This window comes from Atractosteus spatula, chromosome 13, assembly GCF_055471065.1.
Source record: "Atractosteus spatula isolate fAtrSpa1 chromosome 13, fAtrSpa1.hap1, whole genome shotgun sequence".
In the NCBI taxonomy this organism is placed as follows: Eukaryota; Metazoa; Chordata; class Actinopteri; order Semionotiformes; family Lepisosteidae; genus Atractosteus; species Atractosteus spatula.
The window spans coordinates 32963926-32982324 of record NC_142718.1 but is presented as its reverse complement, the minus strand read 5'-3'; the positions used below and the strand labels follow the sequence as shown (position 1 = coordinate 32982324).

The 18399-nt window shown below is 40.8% G+C and overlaps 1 protein-coding gene across 2 annotated transcripts; it reads right to left on the bottom strand.

The window, feature by feature from the left end:
* Positions 1 to 254: 254 nt before the first annotated feature.
* Positions 255 to 18399, bottom strand: stk17b (serine/threonine kinase 17b (apoptosis-inducing)). Of its 2 annotated transcripts, none has more exons than XM_088930254.1 (7): positions 17592 to 18399; positions 12412 to 12624; positions 9399 to 9537; positions 8849 to 8975; positions 7661 to 7709; positions 7098 to 7277; positions 255 to 5678 (listed from the first exon to the last, which is right to left on the bottom strand). In XM_088930254.1, exons 1-7 carry the CDS (start codon positions 17711 to 17713, stop codon positions 5447 to 5449), a joined length of 1062 nt encoding a protein of 353 aa, XP_088786380.1. In that variant the 5' UTR covers positions 17714 to 18399; the 3' UTR covers positions 255 to 5446. The 2 variants fall into 2 exon arrangements, with proteins under 2 accessions (XP_088786380.1, XP_088786379.1); XM_088930253.1 differs by having other exon boundaries at positions 7098 to 7225; positions 17592 to 18381.

Sequence of the window (18399 nt, the reverse complement as noted above, 5' to 3'; positions counted from 1 at the left end):
CATTTTTTTACACACAGCAGAAAGCCTGAACAGCTGTTAAAGAAGTTGATTAAATCTTAAAAGGCCTTTCTTGTTGTCATGATAAAATGGCACATTAGAAGCCAGTAACCCATATGTACTGGCATAAATACTGTATAGATAGCTTTTGTATTTTTATAAACTACTTATTATCCTTAGTGTACAGTATATAGAAACACAGATACAAGCCCCAAATGACTAGAGTCCCCTTGAAAAAAAAAGCCACATTCCAACAGTAGGAGTTTCATTTTGTTTAATATTTTTCCTTCCCTATTAATAACCTTTTTTCTGCCTAAATGCTTTTCAATTTGAATACAAGCAGATATAAAATTCATCTCTTACAAATCCAGTTTTAAAAATACAACGAACCCTTCATCTTAAAAAAAAAAATCAAGTTTCTAAAAAATACAATATAAATTATTATATTTCAAACAAATTATATTCTCTTATGATTAATAAATTACAGTTCATATACAAGTGTTCTCCAGACCTCTACTTTGCCTTGGGACAATGACCATTTTGTTGTGAAAAGAAGTTATCAGCCTCAGTCATCACTTTGTACCACCAACCGGAGATAAAGCAATCCCATAAAGCAGCCTGTTGGCTGTTGTGCAAATACTATAATGTGCCACGTTTGTTGTCAAATTAACTTTGCTAAAGCAGCAGCATCAGTGTTCAAGTTTAAATATCTACAGACTTGTATAGGTGCTCAGTCTTCAACATTATTCATAGCTCTACAGACTTCTCTGCTCCCTCCCCCATGTTCAATTGTGATTGCAAGGGGTAGACAACTAAAACATCAAACTTGTTAACTAGCACTATGTAGTAAACCGAGTGTTTCTCTTCTAAAAATCTGTGTCACACCTGAGCTGGGTGCTGTAGTCCAGTTTATGATGTATTTCAGTAACTGGTCTGCTATTTCCTTGCACTGCCTTTAGTTCAGATTCCCTTCAGAAAGAATTCCTAGTCTCATCGCATCATTTCCAAAAACCTTGCAGAATAAAGACTCCAGTCCTTGCCTCTCTTCTGTAATGGCTGCCCGCCCAAACGACTGCACAGCTCTTTCAGTTTGACATCCTGCTCTTCCTTCTTAAAAACACATCCTTCCTGACTTCTCCGAGTACACAGGACACAATTTGCTATCCAGGGTGCTCCTGTATACTGTACCGCAAGTGTGTCAGCTAAACTCAAACTCTACAGCTCTGCACTCTTGCTCAACAGTATGCTAACACTAAAGGCAAGTGGGAGGTAGAATAGTCTCTCAACTACTGAATTCTATTTTCTGCATTTGTAACCACAATCATGTGACTGAATACTATGCTATATTTGTAAAAGAGTATTTGCTGACTATTATGCCAAATAAGACTACATGCAGTTGTTACAAACACAGGCTTTAATATATCATCACTGCACTTCTGCCTTAATATTGAAATTTGAGGTCAATGATTCTACCATTTACTTTAAAAGCACCACAGTCCTCTATGCTTGACCAAAAAAAAACCTCTTCCTCCATGGCAAACATATAAAATCAATCTAAGGAATGAAACTATCAAGAAAGCAAGTACAGCTCAGTCGTCTTCACTGGTGATGACATGGGGAGGAAGCAAACTGAAAAGGTTTAAGATTGTGAAACATTTAATTTCACAAGTTCACATTTCCCATGCAAAAGCCATTTGGTCAAGAAACCATTAATGGTCAAACAGATGTGATCTCCATCCCCAAAGAATGTCTAGCTGGTGGGGGGTTCTGCACCATCCACTGTATCCCCTCCCCTCACCCACACATGGTATCTGCAACCCAGTTTTCACTCTTTAAAACAACAGAAAATACAAATGAAATCATGAGTTTGAGCAGTACAGTACCTCAGACAGTCAAAATCTACAGTAGAAGGTTGCAGGAGAACACCAGTATAATATTGAGACAAGACCATGTGGCTAACACGCACATGCGCAAACAACACAATGTGTACTAGCACTGATTTGTTTTTGACAGAACAATTCAAAGTGTTTACTATCGAAGTGATTTACATTTACTTCCATATAAATTAAAATATTTCATCCAGTTTCTCTTAACCTGCCAGAAAATACTGCAAGTTGCCCTCTCCACCCCTCAATATTCTGTCAAAATAAAAATCAATACAGCTAGCACCACATATACATCTTAGAGAATGGTGGCTCACTTTTCATTGAGAGTGAGCCCCTTGTTCCAGTCCAGCTGACCCAGGGGCGGAATAACAGTGCACTGTCCCCTACAGGGTTTCACATACAAGGCACAAGGAGGACATGAATTATACCCTTCCCTGCTACTTAATACGGGAACGCTCTCATCTCCCATTACTTTTCCAATGACAATGCAGTCTCCAGCTGGTCAGTTCCTGTTACTACAGGTTGCTTGCCCTTCAGTATTTTGTTCTTACCTTTGCAAGATCTTACAGAGTTTTAAAAAAAAACTGAATGAATTACATAAAACAGTTTGGTGTGCATGCTGGTTTGCATATCTTTGCAATCGCTGAACAAAATGCAGAAGAGACAGTTTCATTTTTTCTTAGTGCAGCCCCTTTGTCTTGTGTCCTGAGAAAACGCAACTAACAGGGTTCACAGAATACACCACCTTGAGAGAACAGCCACAGCCACTACCACCACCACCATGCACAGCAAAAAAGATTTTTTGTTTTTTTATGCAGACCTCAATGACTATCTGCTTTTAATTTTCGTCAGCAGGCTGTCATTCCATGACAGACATACTGGTCCCCACCAACAAGAGAAGGATGTTGCTCAATTGCTGAGAGGCAATAATAATAAGTCTGAAAAATAGCACAACTTACTTGTAATGTGGGTGGGGTATTTTAACTAAGAAATACATTAAACTTCCCACAAGAACACCGAACAGTCATTCTATTGCCTTTGACCTTTGTCCCCAGGAGCATTACACTGATACAAAATGAAACTAAAGTAATTATGGCACACAGGCTTTTTAAAATGTAATCATGACAGCTGGTTCTTGTTAAGTTTTGTTTTTTCTTGCTCATGTTTTTTTAAAAAAAGCTTCCTGAAAAAAAACTCATTCTGTATTTAGCTGCTTAAGAGAAATGTCATGCCAGCCTTTTGCACAAACATCCTTTTATATATAGTGAAATAATTACAGTTAACAGAACAGTCTTGCTCTGTGACTTCTTATGAGATCACTACAAAACGCTGGTTAACATGTTGGGTGTATGCGAGTATTACCACAATGATACTGGGATTCTAAGCATTTCTCACGGCCTACAGTTTCCCTGTATAAGGTATAATTAATAAGGGTTTATTAATATTATTAAGGTTTATTAATAAGGTTGTCACTGGCAAATGACAAGGCCTAATGTTCTAAAGGTTCCATCGGGTAACTTGAACAAACATGAACTTAAGGACTTTTTTAGACATCTCCTTTATCTTTGTACTCGAAGCTGTAATTTGCTTGAGCAGTATATGCAAATAATTGTAAAAATCTATGAAAAGACTGATATTAATACATTTCTAGTAATTGTTTTGCTAATATAGTCAACAATGTAAAATAGTATACAGACTGTTTAACTCGATGCTGGCACCTTTTATTTCTAAAAAAGGATGTGCACTAATTAGACCATTCAGAATTGTATACTGTAATTTCAGCCCAATCCATTTCCTTTACCAATGAAGAAATGTTTTCAGGCTTGAGATAAAGCGATTGCCTCAATACAAACCCTGTGGAAGGCCAAAATAGATCGCATTTACCAACAGGGAAGTGAAATTCAGAAAACAAATGAACAACATTCATATATTCAGCACCAGCTTGGCTCCTACAGATTTTTCAGCAACAGGACTCTGCCAGACTACACTCTTGTCAGCAACTTTACTTACTACACAGGAAGAGCCCAGAGCCCAGAAAAACTCTGGTATAGGAATCTGTTGTGTAACCCTAACAATAAAAAGCAGTCAAGTTCACAGTCAGTACACTCTGGCCCTCCTACATACTTTCGCTTGTTATGCTATAGTTATCAAAATTGAAGGTGACGCATGACATTCTACAGTTTAATTAGTATGGTAATCAGAGCCACAGAATTTCCAAGAATTTCTCTCAACTGTTCTACCACACAAAGTTCAGATGCATACAGTAATCCATTTCGCTCCATATAATAATTAACATTCTTCAGTTCAAATGAACCAGTCCAAGGGCTATACTCACACACCCTGTGTATAGACACACCCAGGTCTGCTATGCCAGGAACAGGAGAAATGGACAGATTTTGCTTCCCCATCTTCCAAAGTATAAGATACCACCAAGATTAAACCTGATTCACAGCACAGCAGGCCTTGGGGGGACTTAGAGGAGGAAAGGGGTTCACATCAAGTGAAAATACCCTGTAAGCCTCATAAAACCACATATTTTTTCATTGAAAAATAGTAAATATTTACAAAGTGATTATAAACCACTGCATGAAGTGCACTGTGGCACACACTGTCCAGATGTTGGATCAGTGAAAGATTTGCCTTTTCAAATGTTAGGTTTGATCTTCTATAATGGTCAAATTGCCATCTAACCTGATTACTACGGCCCAATATGTGCCGATCTGGCTACAGTAGAAAACAAGGGTTTTTCCATATAAAATGCATTTTACTGTTTGTTTGTTTTTTTGTTCCATGGCACGGAACAATTAAAAAGCATCAACTTGACAAAGTCCTATACATTACAAACTGACAGACCCATATTTGTAGTTTCACTTGACAACATGTCGACAAGACACAGATAAAAAAAAAATGCCCATTCATACATGCGGTCATGACTAATTTACATTGGAAATATCCACAAATTAAAACAGGAGCAACAGGTTTTTAGACCCAACCGGGTTTCGTTAGCATTCATAGGAATGTTTGAACATCTACCAGTCCAGCTGATCCCTAAGAACGATCTTAGACGAGGTGTTTGCAGTTTTATCAGGTTAGTTTCACCAAGAGAACTGCTATTATTATGCAGGTTGTCAGACCTGTCAGACTGTGTTCTACATGGAAGAAAAAATGAACCACACAATTTTAATAAATGAGTAAAGAGCTGTGGACTAATATTGATGAACAAAAACAGAAAAAACTTAAATTATTGCATTCAAATAATTCCAACAAGAGCATTTCCAGTCAGACCTAAAACAAATATTCACACTGAAAAGTTGAACATAAAATTCTTTAAAATCTTATTTAAATCTTTGGGTACAGCTTTACACCTCCAAATACTGCAGGTGGAAGTGCTGATAGCTCAACATACTGTACAGAAACACCCATTATGTAGACATACAAAGAGAAAAGGAGGCACCCTCTACCTGCAGATATTCTCCAGAAAGCTCACAAATAGAATGTCTTTTGTCCAGGACAAACCTTTTTGACAAAAACAGAAACACTTTGACAATTTACCGGGCCAGCCCTCACTGTATGCTCTCTCCCAGCAGTGACTCATCAAAGCGGAACCTCTTTCCGAAAGAGGCCTCCAGAAAGTTCTCCTTGTCCTCGGGGTCGTCCAGGGGGGTGGTGGCGCCCCACTTGCCGGCACTTCTCTCGCGGGGCCCACGGCTGGGCTGTGGGGTGGAAGGTTCTGAATCCGGGCTGCTCTGCCACAGCCAGGGATGGGTGAGGCACTCAGCTGCGCTGGGCCGGTCCCTGTTGAAAAATTGCTAGTTAACATCCAGGTCTCCACACACTAAGGTCTAAGGCCTATTTAACTGTGGCTCTCAATAAACAGCCTAGACCTCTCCATTAACACAGTGAAGTCCATTTGGGGCGGAGCAGTGGCACTCCGGCTAAGGATCTGCGCCTGTGGCTGGAAGGTTGCCGGTTCAAATCCTGTGACCAGCAAGGGAATCCTGCTCCGTTGGGCCCCTGAGCAAGGCCGTTTACCCCAGCTGCTCCATGGGCACCGTATAAAAATGGCTGACCCTGCTCTCTGACCCCAAGCTTTACTCTCCCTGCCTGTGTGTCTCATGGAGAGCAAGCTGGGGTATGTGAAAGACAAATTCCTAATGCAAGAAATTGTATATGGCCAATAAAGTGATCTCATCTTATCTTATTTTAAGCAATTAAGACTGACAACATGTATTGCACTAGACTGAATGCCACTCTCTGATTTTTGTCACCATCGATTCCAGGTCTTTGGCCTCGTTGTTAAATTTAAAGATCCAGGGCTGGCAAACAGTGTACTAAAAGGGATCTGAAAGAATCACTAGGAACACCAGAGTGTCCGGTTTGAGTCAGTGGAGGAAATGAAGAACAGTGTGATTCACTCATACCCGCAAAATCCCCATTCCACCCCAAACGTTAGGTTTTATCTGCTTGGCGTACAGGCCTACATGTAACCCTGCAGCAAAAAACAACATGTTCTCTTAAGCACAGGTTCATTCATTGCTCAGCAAACAGAAATATTGCTGTTTCATGTGTTTGCTCTCAATAGAAAATTACTTTTAAAAATAGCCTGCTACATCAGCAGATTAAAACAAGGCTTTCAGAAATGGTGAATATTTTTAAGCTGAGTCAATACAAAGAAAAAACGTGACATAAGGAAACTACAGCATGAACCCTTCCTGACATGCCTCCTTCTCACAGTCCAATTTAGCTCCAACAAGAAATTAACTATTTCGATTTCCTGAAACTGCTTGCTCTCACAGTTTTAGCGAACAGAAACAGGAAATGCTATAACCATCTTTTCCATCTAAGGGACTTTACACCATGATATTTTTATACCTACAATGTTTGTTCCATACTGGTATAGTATGCTATCAGCACTGGAACACATGCTTAGCGCTCAGCGCTTAAGACTTAACAGCTCATGACATGACTGTTTGATATTGCCACAATGGGTCAAGAACGACAGGTTACATAGCTATTTACAGAACACAGGGGCAAACTCCAAGTCTGTTGTGTATTCAATTTGGGTATGATGTGTGACTCACCTTACTCAAATTGTGTGTGTGTGTGTGTGTGTGTGTGTGTGTGTGTGTATGTGTGTATGTGTGTATGTGTGTGTGTGTGTGTGTGTGTGAATCCACCTTGAGTCTGTACATCAGGTCATAAGGCTGTACTCACTCTGGGGACTTGACCAGCAGTTTCTGGATGAAGTCGACAGCCAATTCAGACACGCCAGCGAAAGCTTCCTTGCAGTAATCCACATTGACCTGTGACACGTTGAGGAAGGTCTCCTGCTTGTCCTCTCCCTGGAATGGAGACTCTCCTGTCACCAACATGTAGGCGATCACACCCACACTCCTGCATAAAGAACACGACACTGTCCTTAAGTCACAGGCCACCTATTAACACAATCTTTATAATAACATTATTTAGGTCTTCATTTTGCATTTTTATTAACTGTGTCAAATTTGCAAAAATGGGCATTATGGATTGAAATATCAAAAGAAGTTTTGAAGTATGAAGTTTTGCAGCAGCAATGCTACTGAAAGATACCATTCAGACCCTCAGTGTCAGTTGTAAGCTATCATTCATAATGGATAATTCAAGTCACAGGAAATGACTTCCTTCTCTGAATACACATGCTTTTGCTTACATTTGAAAACACAAGATGTCTATTATGTGGCATGACATTGGCTCTAAAGAGGAGTTTGGTTGCTTCACAAGAGAGAAAATCAGCTTACCACAAGTCTGTTGCAGTTGTGATGGGCTCATAATTCAATATTTCTGGGGCTGAAACAAAAGGAAAGGCCTTCTCGTTATAAGGAAAGGGCTACATCTACCCTGACATAAACAGATAGCAGACTGGTAAAGAAAATCCTCAGTACTTTGTAAAGATTCCAAACAGTGCAAGACTTCTTTTCTTCCTTCAAGATGCATATTAATCAAAGAGAAACTGAGTATCCTACTATATCTGGACCAGAATAAGGGGCTTTACACTCAAGAACACATCTCATTAGTGGTGTACTTTATAGAAAATGAGAAAGCACCTGAACAGTGAATAACTTTTCTTATTTCAATGTTTTTTATTGGCACTCTTGACACCTCTGCTTATACCTCAGTTTTCTTTTTGGCAAGCATTGCAGGTGACACAAGCTCTCTGGCTTCAAGGCATTTAACAGACTAAATCTCACAACTTTCTATGTGCCTGAGGAGGCATGAATCTCAAAGAGGCAGAAATAAGGAAAGGACTGCAGTCTGCAAACAAAGGAAAAAGTACAGCCATTTTCTTTCCCATCATGCTTGGCTTACCGATGCTTTTTCATTTTTTTATATATTGGCTAACAAAAAGGCTCAAATCTAAAGCTTTGACCATTTTTAACTACTAATGAACACTTTATGTATCAAACTGTTTATTATCACCATTTCTGTAAACCAATAAGTAATTTCAGTGGCATTACAGCAGTGTGCACAGCTTCCTCAGGAAATCTCTACAGAAGAGCAGTTCCTCTTTCTGAGAAAAGAGGACTAGCTTACCAGCCAGAGGGTGTTCTATACCCATATACTGTAGCGGTTTTAACACTTTTGCTACATAGTGTGAAAGTAGTGACGACATTTCTAATACCCAAAATCTTAATAAAGAACTTGTAACACAAAAAAACTAAGAAAGTCAATAGATAGACAAACATTTCCTGAAAAGGACAGTCCACTTTCGCATTCCCCTGTCTGCTGGCAGACAGCAGGTTCCTCACTCTACCACCTTTTTTATTAGATATTAGACATTCTGGAATGTAGCCCATTACTAGACTTGTAAAGTTTAAGTCATTGTCATGACACAGTGCTGCGCAAAAACTTTTAAGGCACATTTTAGCTTTCTGTGACTGACTTGCTTCTCCAAACCAGCAGGTGCCCCAGTCTCTCCATACTCTTACCTACATACTCCGGTGTACCCAGGATCTCCCTCAGCTCTCCTGTGGTTCCCAGGCGCCTGGCCAGACCAAAGTCCACAATCTTAATATCGCCTAGTGGGTTGAGGCTAGTTAGCAAGATGTTCTGGGGCTGTGAGGAGCGATGGGAAATGACAAAAGATGCAAGTTGAACACAAGCACTGTTTCATAATCTAAAATATTTTTTGATCTGGCAGATTAGTGACCTTGAGAAAATAGTGAAGATTTTTTTCCATGCTTTTGTGTGATGAAGCTGTACAACCCTGATATAAACCACTGTATGTATTTACAATTCATTTTAACAGTGAAGCCATTTAATTAGTATTTTTTGTGCCAAAAAATAAGTGCATATATACCTGCTTTTATGGGTTTAAAAATAATTTATGTGTCATTTTAAAATAAACAACACAGAAGAGCTTTAAATTCAACACGAACTAGCACAGGTTTTAAGATAATGATCAGGTGCTGGTTGAATAAAAATCAGGAGAAAGACGTTCTCTCATGATCTTTCAAGAGGATAGGTGTGTTCAGTCACCTTGAGGTCCAGGTGTACCAGGCTGCTCTGATGCAAGAGGTGGACGCCCTCCAGGGTCTGTCTGAGCAGTCGAGTGATCTGACGCTCCGACAGAATCTCCTCTGAGACACAGTGGTCGAATATCTCTCCTCCTGCTGCACTGCAAGACACATGCCAGCACAGAATGAGCTCAAACAGTACAGGCACTCCAGAACACACATGAACCTTTATAGGATCACTGGCTCATATTATAGCAGCCTGTAATGTGCATGTACCACGAAAGTTAGGCTACAACATTTTATCCAAAGGATATTTTTTTATTAAATCAGCTAATCTATCAAAGTCAACATGGGGCAATAATAAGCCGAAATATGCAATTACCCCACAAACTACGTTCAAATGATTTGAATAAATACCTAATAACAGATAGAACCTACTCTAAATGTACACCAAAAATTGTAGAACAAACACTTAAGAGGGCAAAGTTTGTTTTGCACAGGAGGACTAAAAGTCATCCAATAACACACACATGGGGTGTTCAAAAGCTCAGAAATATGCTAGGGCCACTGGATCTTACCAAAAAAAACTCATCACTTGGTTGCCTCTCCTGTATGGCCTATATGTGTCAGTTAAACAGGGTGTGTGACTAAGGGTGTGTTAGGATTAGGACTTCTCTTCCTCCGGGAAAATTGTGTACGTGTCCCAAGTACCTCAGAATCCCTGTGAGTCAGTATCTCAGCCATGACTCAGGAGCCTCTGTCCTCTAATATAAAGTGCCTCTATCTTGGACAAGCCCACAACGATTAGAAGGACTGGTTCAAGTTTCCCTGTATGAACTTTTACTCTAGCAAACTTTGTTTTTAACAATGTCCAGCTGAAAACATATTTACATGCTACACGGCATTTGCAATCAGCATTATGGCTCCTGTTACTTACCTATAACAATAACTTCTAACTGCCCAGCAATGTGAGGCATTTCAGATTACACAAGCAGCAAGACTACACCTGGTTCAGGATACTTCAGGCTTGTTGCCTTGTGTTGGATAAACTGACAGACACAGAATTGAAATAATATTAATGTTTTTTCTATGGTGTTTCCTTAGTACAGCATACTGTATATGAGAGGTGTGTAAGCCATAAATTAAATCAAGGTCTTATGCAACTGGAGACTTTTTTCCAGCACTGTTTTAAAATGCAGCAGCAGTTGGCAAGGGCAGACTTTTGATATGGCTAGAGACCTCCACCCATGTATTCTGATAATCTTAAACTCCTTCTAAATTATAGTGGTGTTAGGGTTCACCCAGCACAAACTGGATTGATTAGATATCTAGTTATAAAAACATGTGTATTGCACAACAAGATCTCCGTGCTAAATGATTGAGCAATGCACCTCTCCCCTGTTCTTGTTCCAACCTCAGGGCTCCACCCACTGTTCCTATGGCAACCTGCATAACAAACAGACCTGCACACACTGCCTGACACACAGCTCAACACCTCACCTCACCACAGAGAGAAGAGGGGGAGAAAGGGTAGAAAAGGTGAAAGGATGGGGGAAAGGAGGGAAAGTCAAGGTTAGTGAAAAAAGCAAACAACATCACAGAAGAGTAGGTAAAGAAAGACTGAAGAACAGAGGGGACTGGAGACAAAACCAGATGCTCTGTGATGAAAACTGACTATCTGCTATCTGAGATTTAAATCAAGCCACTTAAAATAAAGAGAAGCAAACAAAAGATGCATTTATGGTTTTCCTTTGGTAGCTCTTATCTTGATGACTTTGGAGGTGGTTTCTGTTTGGTTTGAATAGGACTGGTTTTAGCATGCTATTGCAGATGATTCCTTCTTTCTGGGACAGAAGGTAAAGGTGAAACAGTAAGAAAATGCAGAAGTGGCTATTCCACAGAGGTGTACATTTTACATTGAAAGAGAATAAAAAAACTATATTGCAAAAGGAAAAAAATAATTAGATTAACACAGGGTCTGTAAATCAGGGTCGCAAGACCATAAGCACACAGAGAACACATGTTCAGATACATACACAACTGTGTTTAGAGGTGTCTGTACATTTATGTGACGTTTGTTTCATTTGGCGTTTTTATTTTTTCTCTAGGGTCCAAAATCTTTGGGTCAGGATAAAACTGCACAGCGTACACCTGGGCCCAAGGGGGCATGCTGCAGTCCTGCTGTGCATTTTGTATATTTTGAAGATTCTGTAAATTTGATTTTTTTTTTACTAACAGGTGTTAGTTTCTATTCCTTGCCCCTTGCATGTACTGTAGGCAGATATTTTTGAAAACTGAAAATTACTTCAGGGGATGAAGAGTAACCGAGCCAGTTTTTTCCCCACACCCCTCTCGCTGAAGATGAAGAATGTGATTCTTACAAGGACGTGCACAAAAAGGGTGCAACGAAAGTAACAGGAAATCGTATATAAAAGATTTTACAATATTGCAATATTTGTAGATGGATCATTTTCACTTATGAAAGACCTTCTTGGAATGTAGATGGAGAGGCGGTTTGAGATTAGGCGTTATCTAAATTCTCACAAGTCATGTATCTACAGTTTAGGTACTGTAATGGATATGGCTCAAAGTGAATGTGTGTGTTTTTGCACATGTGAGAGAGAGTATGCCTGCAACTCTGTGAGCCTTCTGTTTGATCCAACACAGATGGATTAAAACACTCCACATATATCAAGGATGTGCGGTGCAAACAGTATGCACACAACACAATTTTAAATGATCGACCGGCAGCCTGGGTGGACTGCTCGGAGATCACTGAGCTTTATATGCTATTTGATTAGGATTATAGTTAGGACTATATTCTGACCAGGGTGATGTTTACTCACTAGTCACTGATGTTTACTTACTGACCCAGTATGAGCCAAAAAACCACACTATCATTACAGAAGAGTGTTAAACTACACACTGTACTCCAATGAGATGACTCACTGGATTCAGCTGAGAGTCTTAAGCGAACAAAACCAGTGCCCTGTAGCCAGTACACCAGTTAGATTAGCACCAGCAGGTAAACTCACTACTCCAGCAGCAGGACGATGTCATGCTCGGTCTCGAAGACCTCGTGCAGATTGACCACGCGGGGGTTGGCACGCATTGCCTCCAGCACGGCCACCTCGTGTACGATCTCAGCGCGACAGTCTCGTCCGCGGCGGCGCTTCTTCAGGAACTTGGCGGCATATTCCTTCCCAGTGGCCTTCTCCTCGCACTTTTTCACCACCGCAAACTTCCCCCTGGGGCAGAGAAAGAGACTCTCAGGTAAAGGCCAGCAGAGGTAAACCAGTACAGTGAACATGTACTGGTTTAAACAAACTGGTTTAAACATGGCGAGTTGTACTGAGTTGCACTGACACTGAGTTTTCACAACAGTATGGGTCACCAAACAGTAGTCAGCTTCCCAATATTGAAACATTAAGCTGTCCATATGCTGCGCCTACAGCTGCTACACCCAGACAAAGACAAAAGACAAAACATAAAAATTAGTACCCGCAGACATCTGAATGGGCCACAGCCAGCAATTTCGGGTAAACCACACTGCAGACTTTACAGCAGCTGTTCTAAAGAACAGAAAATATGCCCAGGTATTCTCGCTACAAGCAGGACTGTGAAATGTTTTCTTCTTGTCCGAGCACTTTTCTCTCCAAAATGCAAGGCAAAACTAAAGGGGGAAAAATACTTTTTCAAAGGATGTGGAAAGGCCCATACGGAGCAGATGACTAGGAGGACACTGCTGGTAATAAACATGACTCGCATGTGACTGCAGCTTTTGTTTCTGCACCGCAGGACACTTCACTGGCTTTTAAACAGCTGATCTCTGGGGAGAGACACAATGAGATACAAACACACACAATAGCGTGCAAAACAACTCAAGTCAACAACACACACAGATGAGCAGACACAAGCTGGACACACACTCTGTAGTGCTGCAGGGAACCCCCTTTGCCAGTAAGCTGGTGTGAATATGAGCTTTCAAAAATGTTTTGCAATGAAAAACAATTAGTTCCTGTTTTTATCTCAGCTATGACTTTGTGGACAGAAGCTCTTAGCTGTGCTGTTAAAGAGCCCCAGCAGTAATGCTCCAATGGCTGTGCAATACAGACACGTGAGCACTGAACTGTGACAAAGCTCCTCTTCCCGTTCCTCCAAAACTGGGCCCCACTGATTCTTGGAACCAAATACCAACACAAGAGAAGACTCAGGGTTTTGTTTTGCCTTTTAATCAATTGTCTATAGCCAATGGAAATCTGTGAATATATCCTTGAAAAATAATCTACTACTGTTTTATGGCATTCATATTACTTTCTTTTCAGATACACTCATACAGGAAGAACTACTGACAACACTTTTAAGGAAAGAAGCAGATGCATGGATTTTGTAAGTCACTGAATCTCACTTATGGTGAACTACAGTATGAATAAGCCCCTCTCTCTTAGCTGAGGGATTAATTAAAATATTTTGTTATATTTGTGTTTTTTAAGGATACGATAACCCAGCTGAGGGTCTGCAGTCTCAGGTAACTGAATTATATGAAGTCTCCAGGCTATGAGGCCCTCTGGCCTCCATGTTTTACAGAAAAAGCACAAATGGATTATGACCAGGACAAAAGGGCCAGACTGATCTAATTGAATTCTATTAGACTATGAAGGAAATGTAACTAAGAATCACTGGCCCACTTCAGGATGAGAGCTGAGGACCTTTTCATCGCCTTGAGCTCATCTCCCTCCCCACCCCCCACCCCCGGGCCAGTCCAGTTTATGTGAAACAGGAACCTGCAAACCTGGCACAGCTGTTCCTGTTCCTCAAGCTATCCCCTCCTCTTAGCTACTCAAACATGTGCTCACTTCCTTCCTCCTACAGTCTCAACAAGCTTAGTTGAAATAATACATGGCATGTCCAAACAGAAAAACCATAAAACAAATCCTTGAACCTGTGACATGACATCAGCTCTTAATATGCAACCTAATGCAATACATGCATAATGTCCTTATGTTATGACATTCGCTTTTCTCTCAGCTCTTGTCATAACAGATCATTTTCCGAATTGGCTACAGAGGGATGTAACTGACTGTGCTGCCACTGTGCAAGAGCTCTGGTAATGTTGCCAATGCAGGGAGTTAACTACCACACCTCCCAGTGAAACTTTCTGAGTTAAAGTCTCAGAGAGCTAAGAGCTGGCTTCCCTCTCCACCTGTGGTTTGTTTCAACTCCACTGGATCTCAGGCATAGTGCAGCAGGGGAATCAGGCCAGGATTATGATCGCATAAAAACCCAGATCAATGTTTTCCTTCAATTAAAAATATTAAAAATCAGGGACAGGATATATGTTTACAAGAATCAAAGGCCAGCTTTGTCTGGCAAAGACAAGGTGGAACAGATTACAGATTTGCTAGTAAATAAGGCTTTTTAAAAAGTTCCCGTGCCTGTCACTGTCACATCCCTGAAAGTGCATCTGTACAGTACGTCTCCACTTTCTTTGCTGTTAGGCTGTTGCCTCACCTTCTGTGCACACTGCTAGACGTCAGAGCGATTGATCAACAAGCTTGCTCATTTCCAGGCTTGGCTGACAGCATCAGACCACAGACTCATCCGTGAAGACCTTCTGTCTTCCAGCTGCTTCCTCTCAGACTTAATTTCTTTGTGTAGCACCGTACTCCATCCTGTGGTTTGTACATTGGTTAGGCTTCTTTTTGTAATTCCTAATTAAATACACTTATTCTTATAGCCTTGGATTTTGCAAAAAGCTGCTTTTAAAGTAAAGCAAAGTTCTACAGCTTGCTTACTTACTTAAAGCAACTGTTTCTTTAGCCATTCAGCTACACTGTAGCTTATATCACTCTTCTGCTGCAAATAACAATATGGAGCACAAAGGTGAAATGCTCATCTTAGGTGAAGGAATCCCGTGCCAGAGTTTAATCCACAGCTGTTTAAAATCAAGTTGTAACATAAAGTGTGAAGAAGGGGCTCTTAAAAAAGGAAGCTCTATGAAATTATCAACTGAAAAGGAATGCAGGCTTAATAAGGTTGCTCCAGCCAAATACCTGAATTTTCAGAAAGCACACACAAAACATTTCAGATATACAGTATTTTGATTCCAGACGCAGTCCTCTATATTAAAGTTTCCAGGAGCAGCTAATTCTGGAAGACTTGCTCCTTTTCATTATGGATGTCTAGGGGACTGGGGTGGGTTAGCTTAGAATATAATAATGTGCTAATAATAAATCATTATGTTCAGAATATGTGATTACTGCTAACATCCAAATGTGCTCTTCCTTTCTTGTTTAAAGACCTTTGCCAAAAGAATCCATCATTAAGAACCTAAGGTTTCATTCATAAAACAATCAGCACCTAACACTTCTGGCACACCATTACTGAACGCCACATTGCATTTTATCATGAAGCATTTTTATCATGATTTATCACAGAACTCTACAAAGTGCAAAGGATCTTCAGGGAACTGAGGTCAAAAGACAAATGTCTTCAATGCTCCATGAGGCTACTCCGGTCCCCTCAACTAAATAATTCAAGACAAAGAGCTCCTGGAGGAAATAAAAACTCAACAGATACCCTAAATACTTTTGATTCCATCAAAATAAGAAAAACGTCAATGTAACCGAATTCCATGAACTTTTTGTTTAGTATAGGCATAGAATCACAGTCTTGATGCAAAGCCAAGTTGAGAGGCTGCACTAATAAGAACCAAAAGCTGCTACAGAGAACTTCTAAAGAGAGCGTCTTACGAACATGTTGCTTCTGCTACGGGCTCTTTCCCAGAACCTTGCCATCACACACATCACAACTAGACCTGATGTGTGGAAACTCACAAATTCTGATCTCTCTCACTGCTGTCAAAATTATTGCATTGTATTACAGAATCAAAGACACTAGTGCTTACAAAGTAATAGAATACCACTCTTCTTTAAGTAAAATACACAGGCAACTCCAGCATGCAAACTGGTAAGCACAATGAAGGTCTGTCCTTTGACTGCTTTAAATGCAAATATACAATGCATAGTGATATTGTCAGGCTTATACTGCACATCCAATGTCATGACACCAACTCTAGACTTTTCAGGCATTTAGTGTCATGCAGTACAATAAAAGTTGCACCCTAATAACTAATTTACACCTAGTTCTTAAAACTCACCCTAACTCATTTCCAGCTTGTCACTGGGTGTTAAATATTTGAAGTACCATTAGGCTTATTTTCTACCGCTCCACATTATGAGTCACTGCACAGCTTTGAGGGAGACCTGCTGTATTTAAATAGAAATGTATTCTCTGAGGGAAGGAATTCGAACCCTCTCTTTTATTTAATTCCTCAGGGCCAACAGCATTCCTTCCGAGAAATAAAATCACACCTTACTTTACTGTCAACACCACCAGAATACATAAACAACAGCCAAGAAATACTTCACAGCCTTGGAATTTTATTAGTGTCATAGTTGAGGAGGACGTTGATAACTAACCTTTTGTTTTGTTATATGAGAATGTATTTTGTACTATTTTAAAGGATGTGCTGTGAATCAAATTCAGTGCTGTACATGTATATACATATAAGAGACATAATTCCCAAAACATAACTACCATCTTGTGGAACTGATGCCTCATGTTTCCTCCTAAAAAAATAAAAAAGGGCGATGCATCAGCAATACATAACTTTTTAAAACGTTTCGCACTGTATTGCGCCGTCTGAAGCCTTCCTCACACACATCACATCTAGTAGTACCGGCTACAATGGACACCCGAATAATCGTGCAGCATTAATCACCAAGCGAGTGAGAAGACAGGATCTGGGGTGTCACACAAGACGGGTAGAAAGTGAAAGAACCATAAAAAACACAGACAACTAAAGCACTGATAAACACCAAATTTAACTGTGGGCGGGAGAGATAAGAATGAACACCAGTAGAGAGCGAATCTGACACTGGCGGAAAGAAACAGACGTAGAAATCCCACGAACAGGTACAGAGAAAGCAATTTAAAAATGAGACGAGATACGAGAGACTTGTGGGGGCTAGACAGTTGAGCTCCCAAAAATGTTTAAAAAAAATAGAAAAAGGCGTGAAGACTGAAGGACCGGGAGACGCACACAACTATGCGCCGGCACAGGACAGCTTTCAGGTACACTGACTGACCCCCTACAGACCCGGATACAGCCTGTCGTGTAAAACATGTTGTCAGACCACACTTGGCGACTCACCTTCCCAGCTCGGCGTTCGTGATCACGTACAGGCTGTCCAGGGGCTCAGTGCGGATCTGTGTTTGAATCTCCGTGAAAAGCCCTGGTGGGCAGCTCCGGCTGTCCAGTCGCCTCCGAGCCATCGCTTGGCAGGTTAGACGGGGCGATCACACCGACCGACCGGCCCACAGCGATCTGCGGCGTCGTCCCTTGTCAAGTACAGGATCACTGCCACACACCTGCGTGACACTCGGTCCTGCTTGCGACCTCAATAGCACGGTGCCGGGCGACTAAGTAACTACTTGTCACTTTTTTAGTCCCACCACAAATAGTAATGTAACCGGTGCTGTTGTAGTATTTTGCCTCTTAGTGGGACTGCCTGTTTTTTTTCCAACTAAGTTACTGCTATAGGTAAAAATTAGTTGTTGCTCTCAACCTTCAAGAAGAATTGCAGGCGTCTTCCAGTTACTGCGGCAAACTGACATAACTTTGAAATATATTCTCCCAAGAGTGAACAATGCATCTCTCTCTGCTTCTGCTTCTCTCTCTCTCCCCTTGAGGCCGTGTCACTTCTCCAGCGGAAGACAACTATTTTTTAAAGAACACGAGTAGACAGTGGTTTCCTTCCAAAACGTTCACTAGGGGGAAGCATTTTCTCATCTAAATAAAATAAACCCCAAAGCAAGCTTCACTCGTTGAGAATTCGTTTGGCTCCAGTTTGTCACGAACCCCGGAGAACCTGAAGGTCACGGTAAACTGAAGTGTCGCCCCGTCCGTCAAATCCTAACACACTCCAGGTCCTGCCGCTTTCTGTTGATCGGTTTGCATT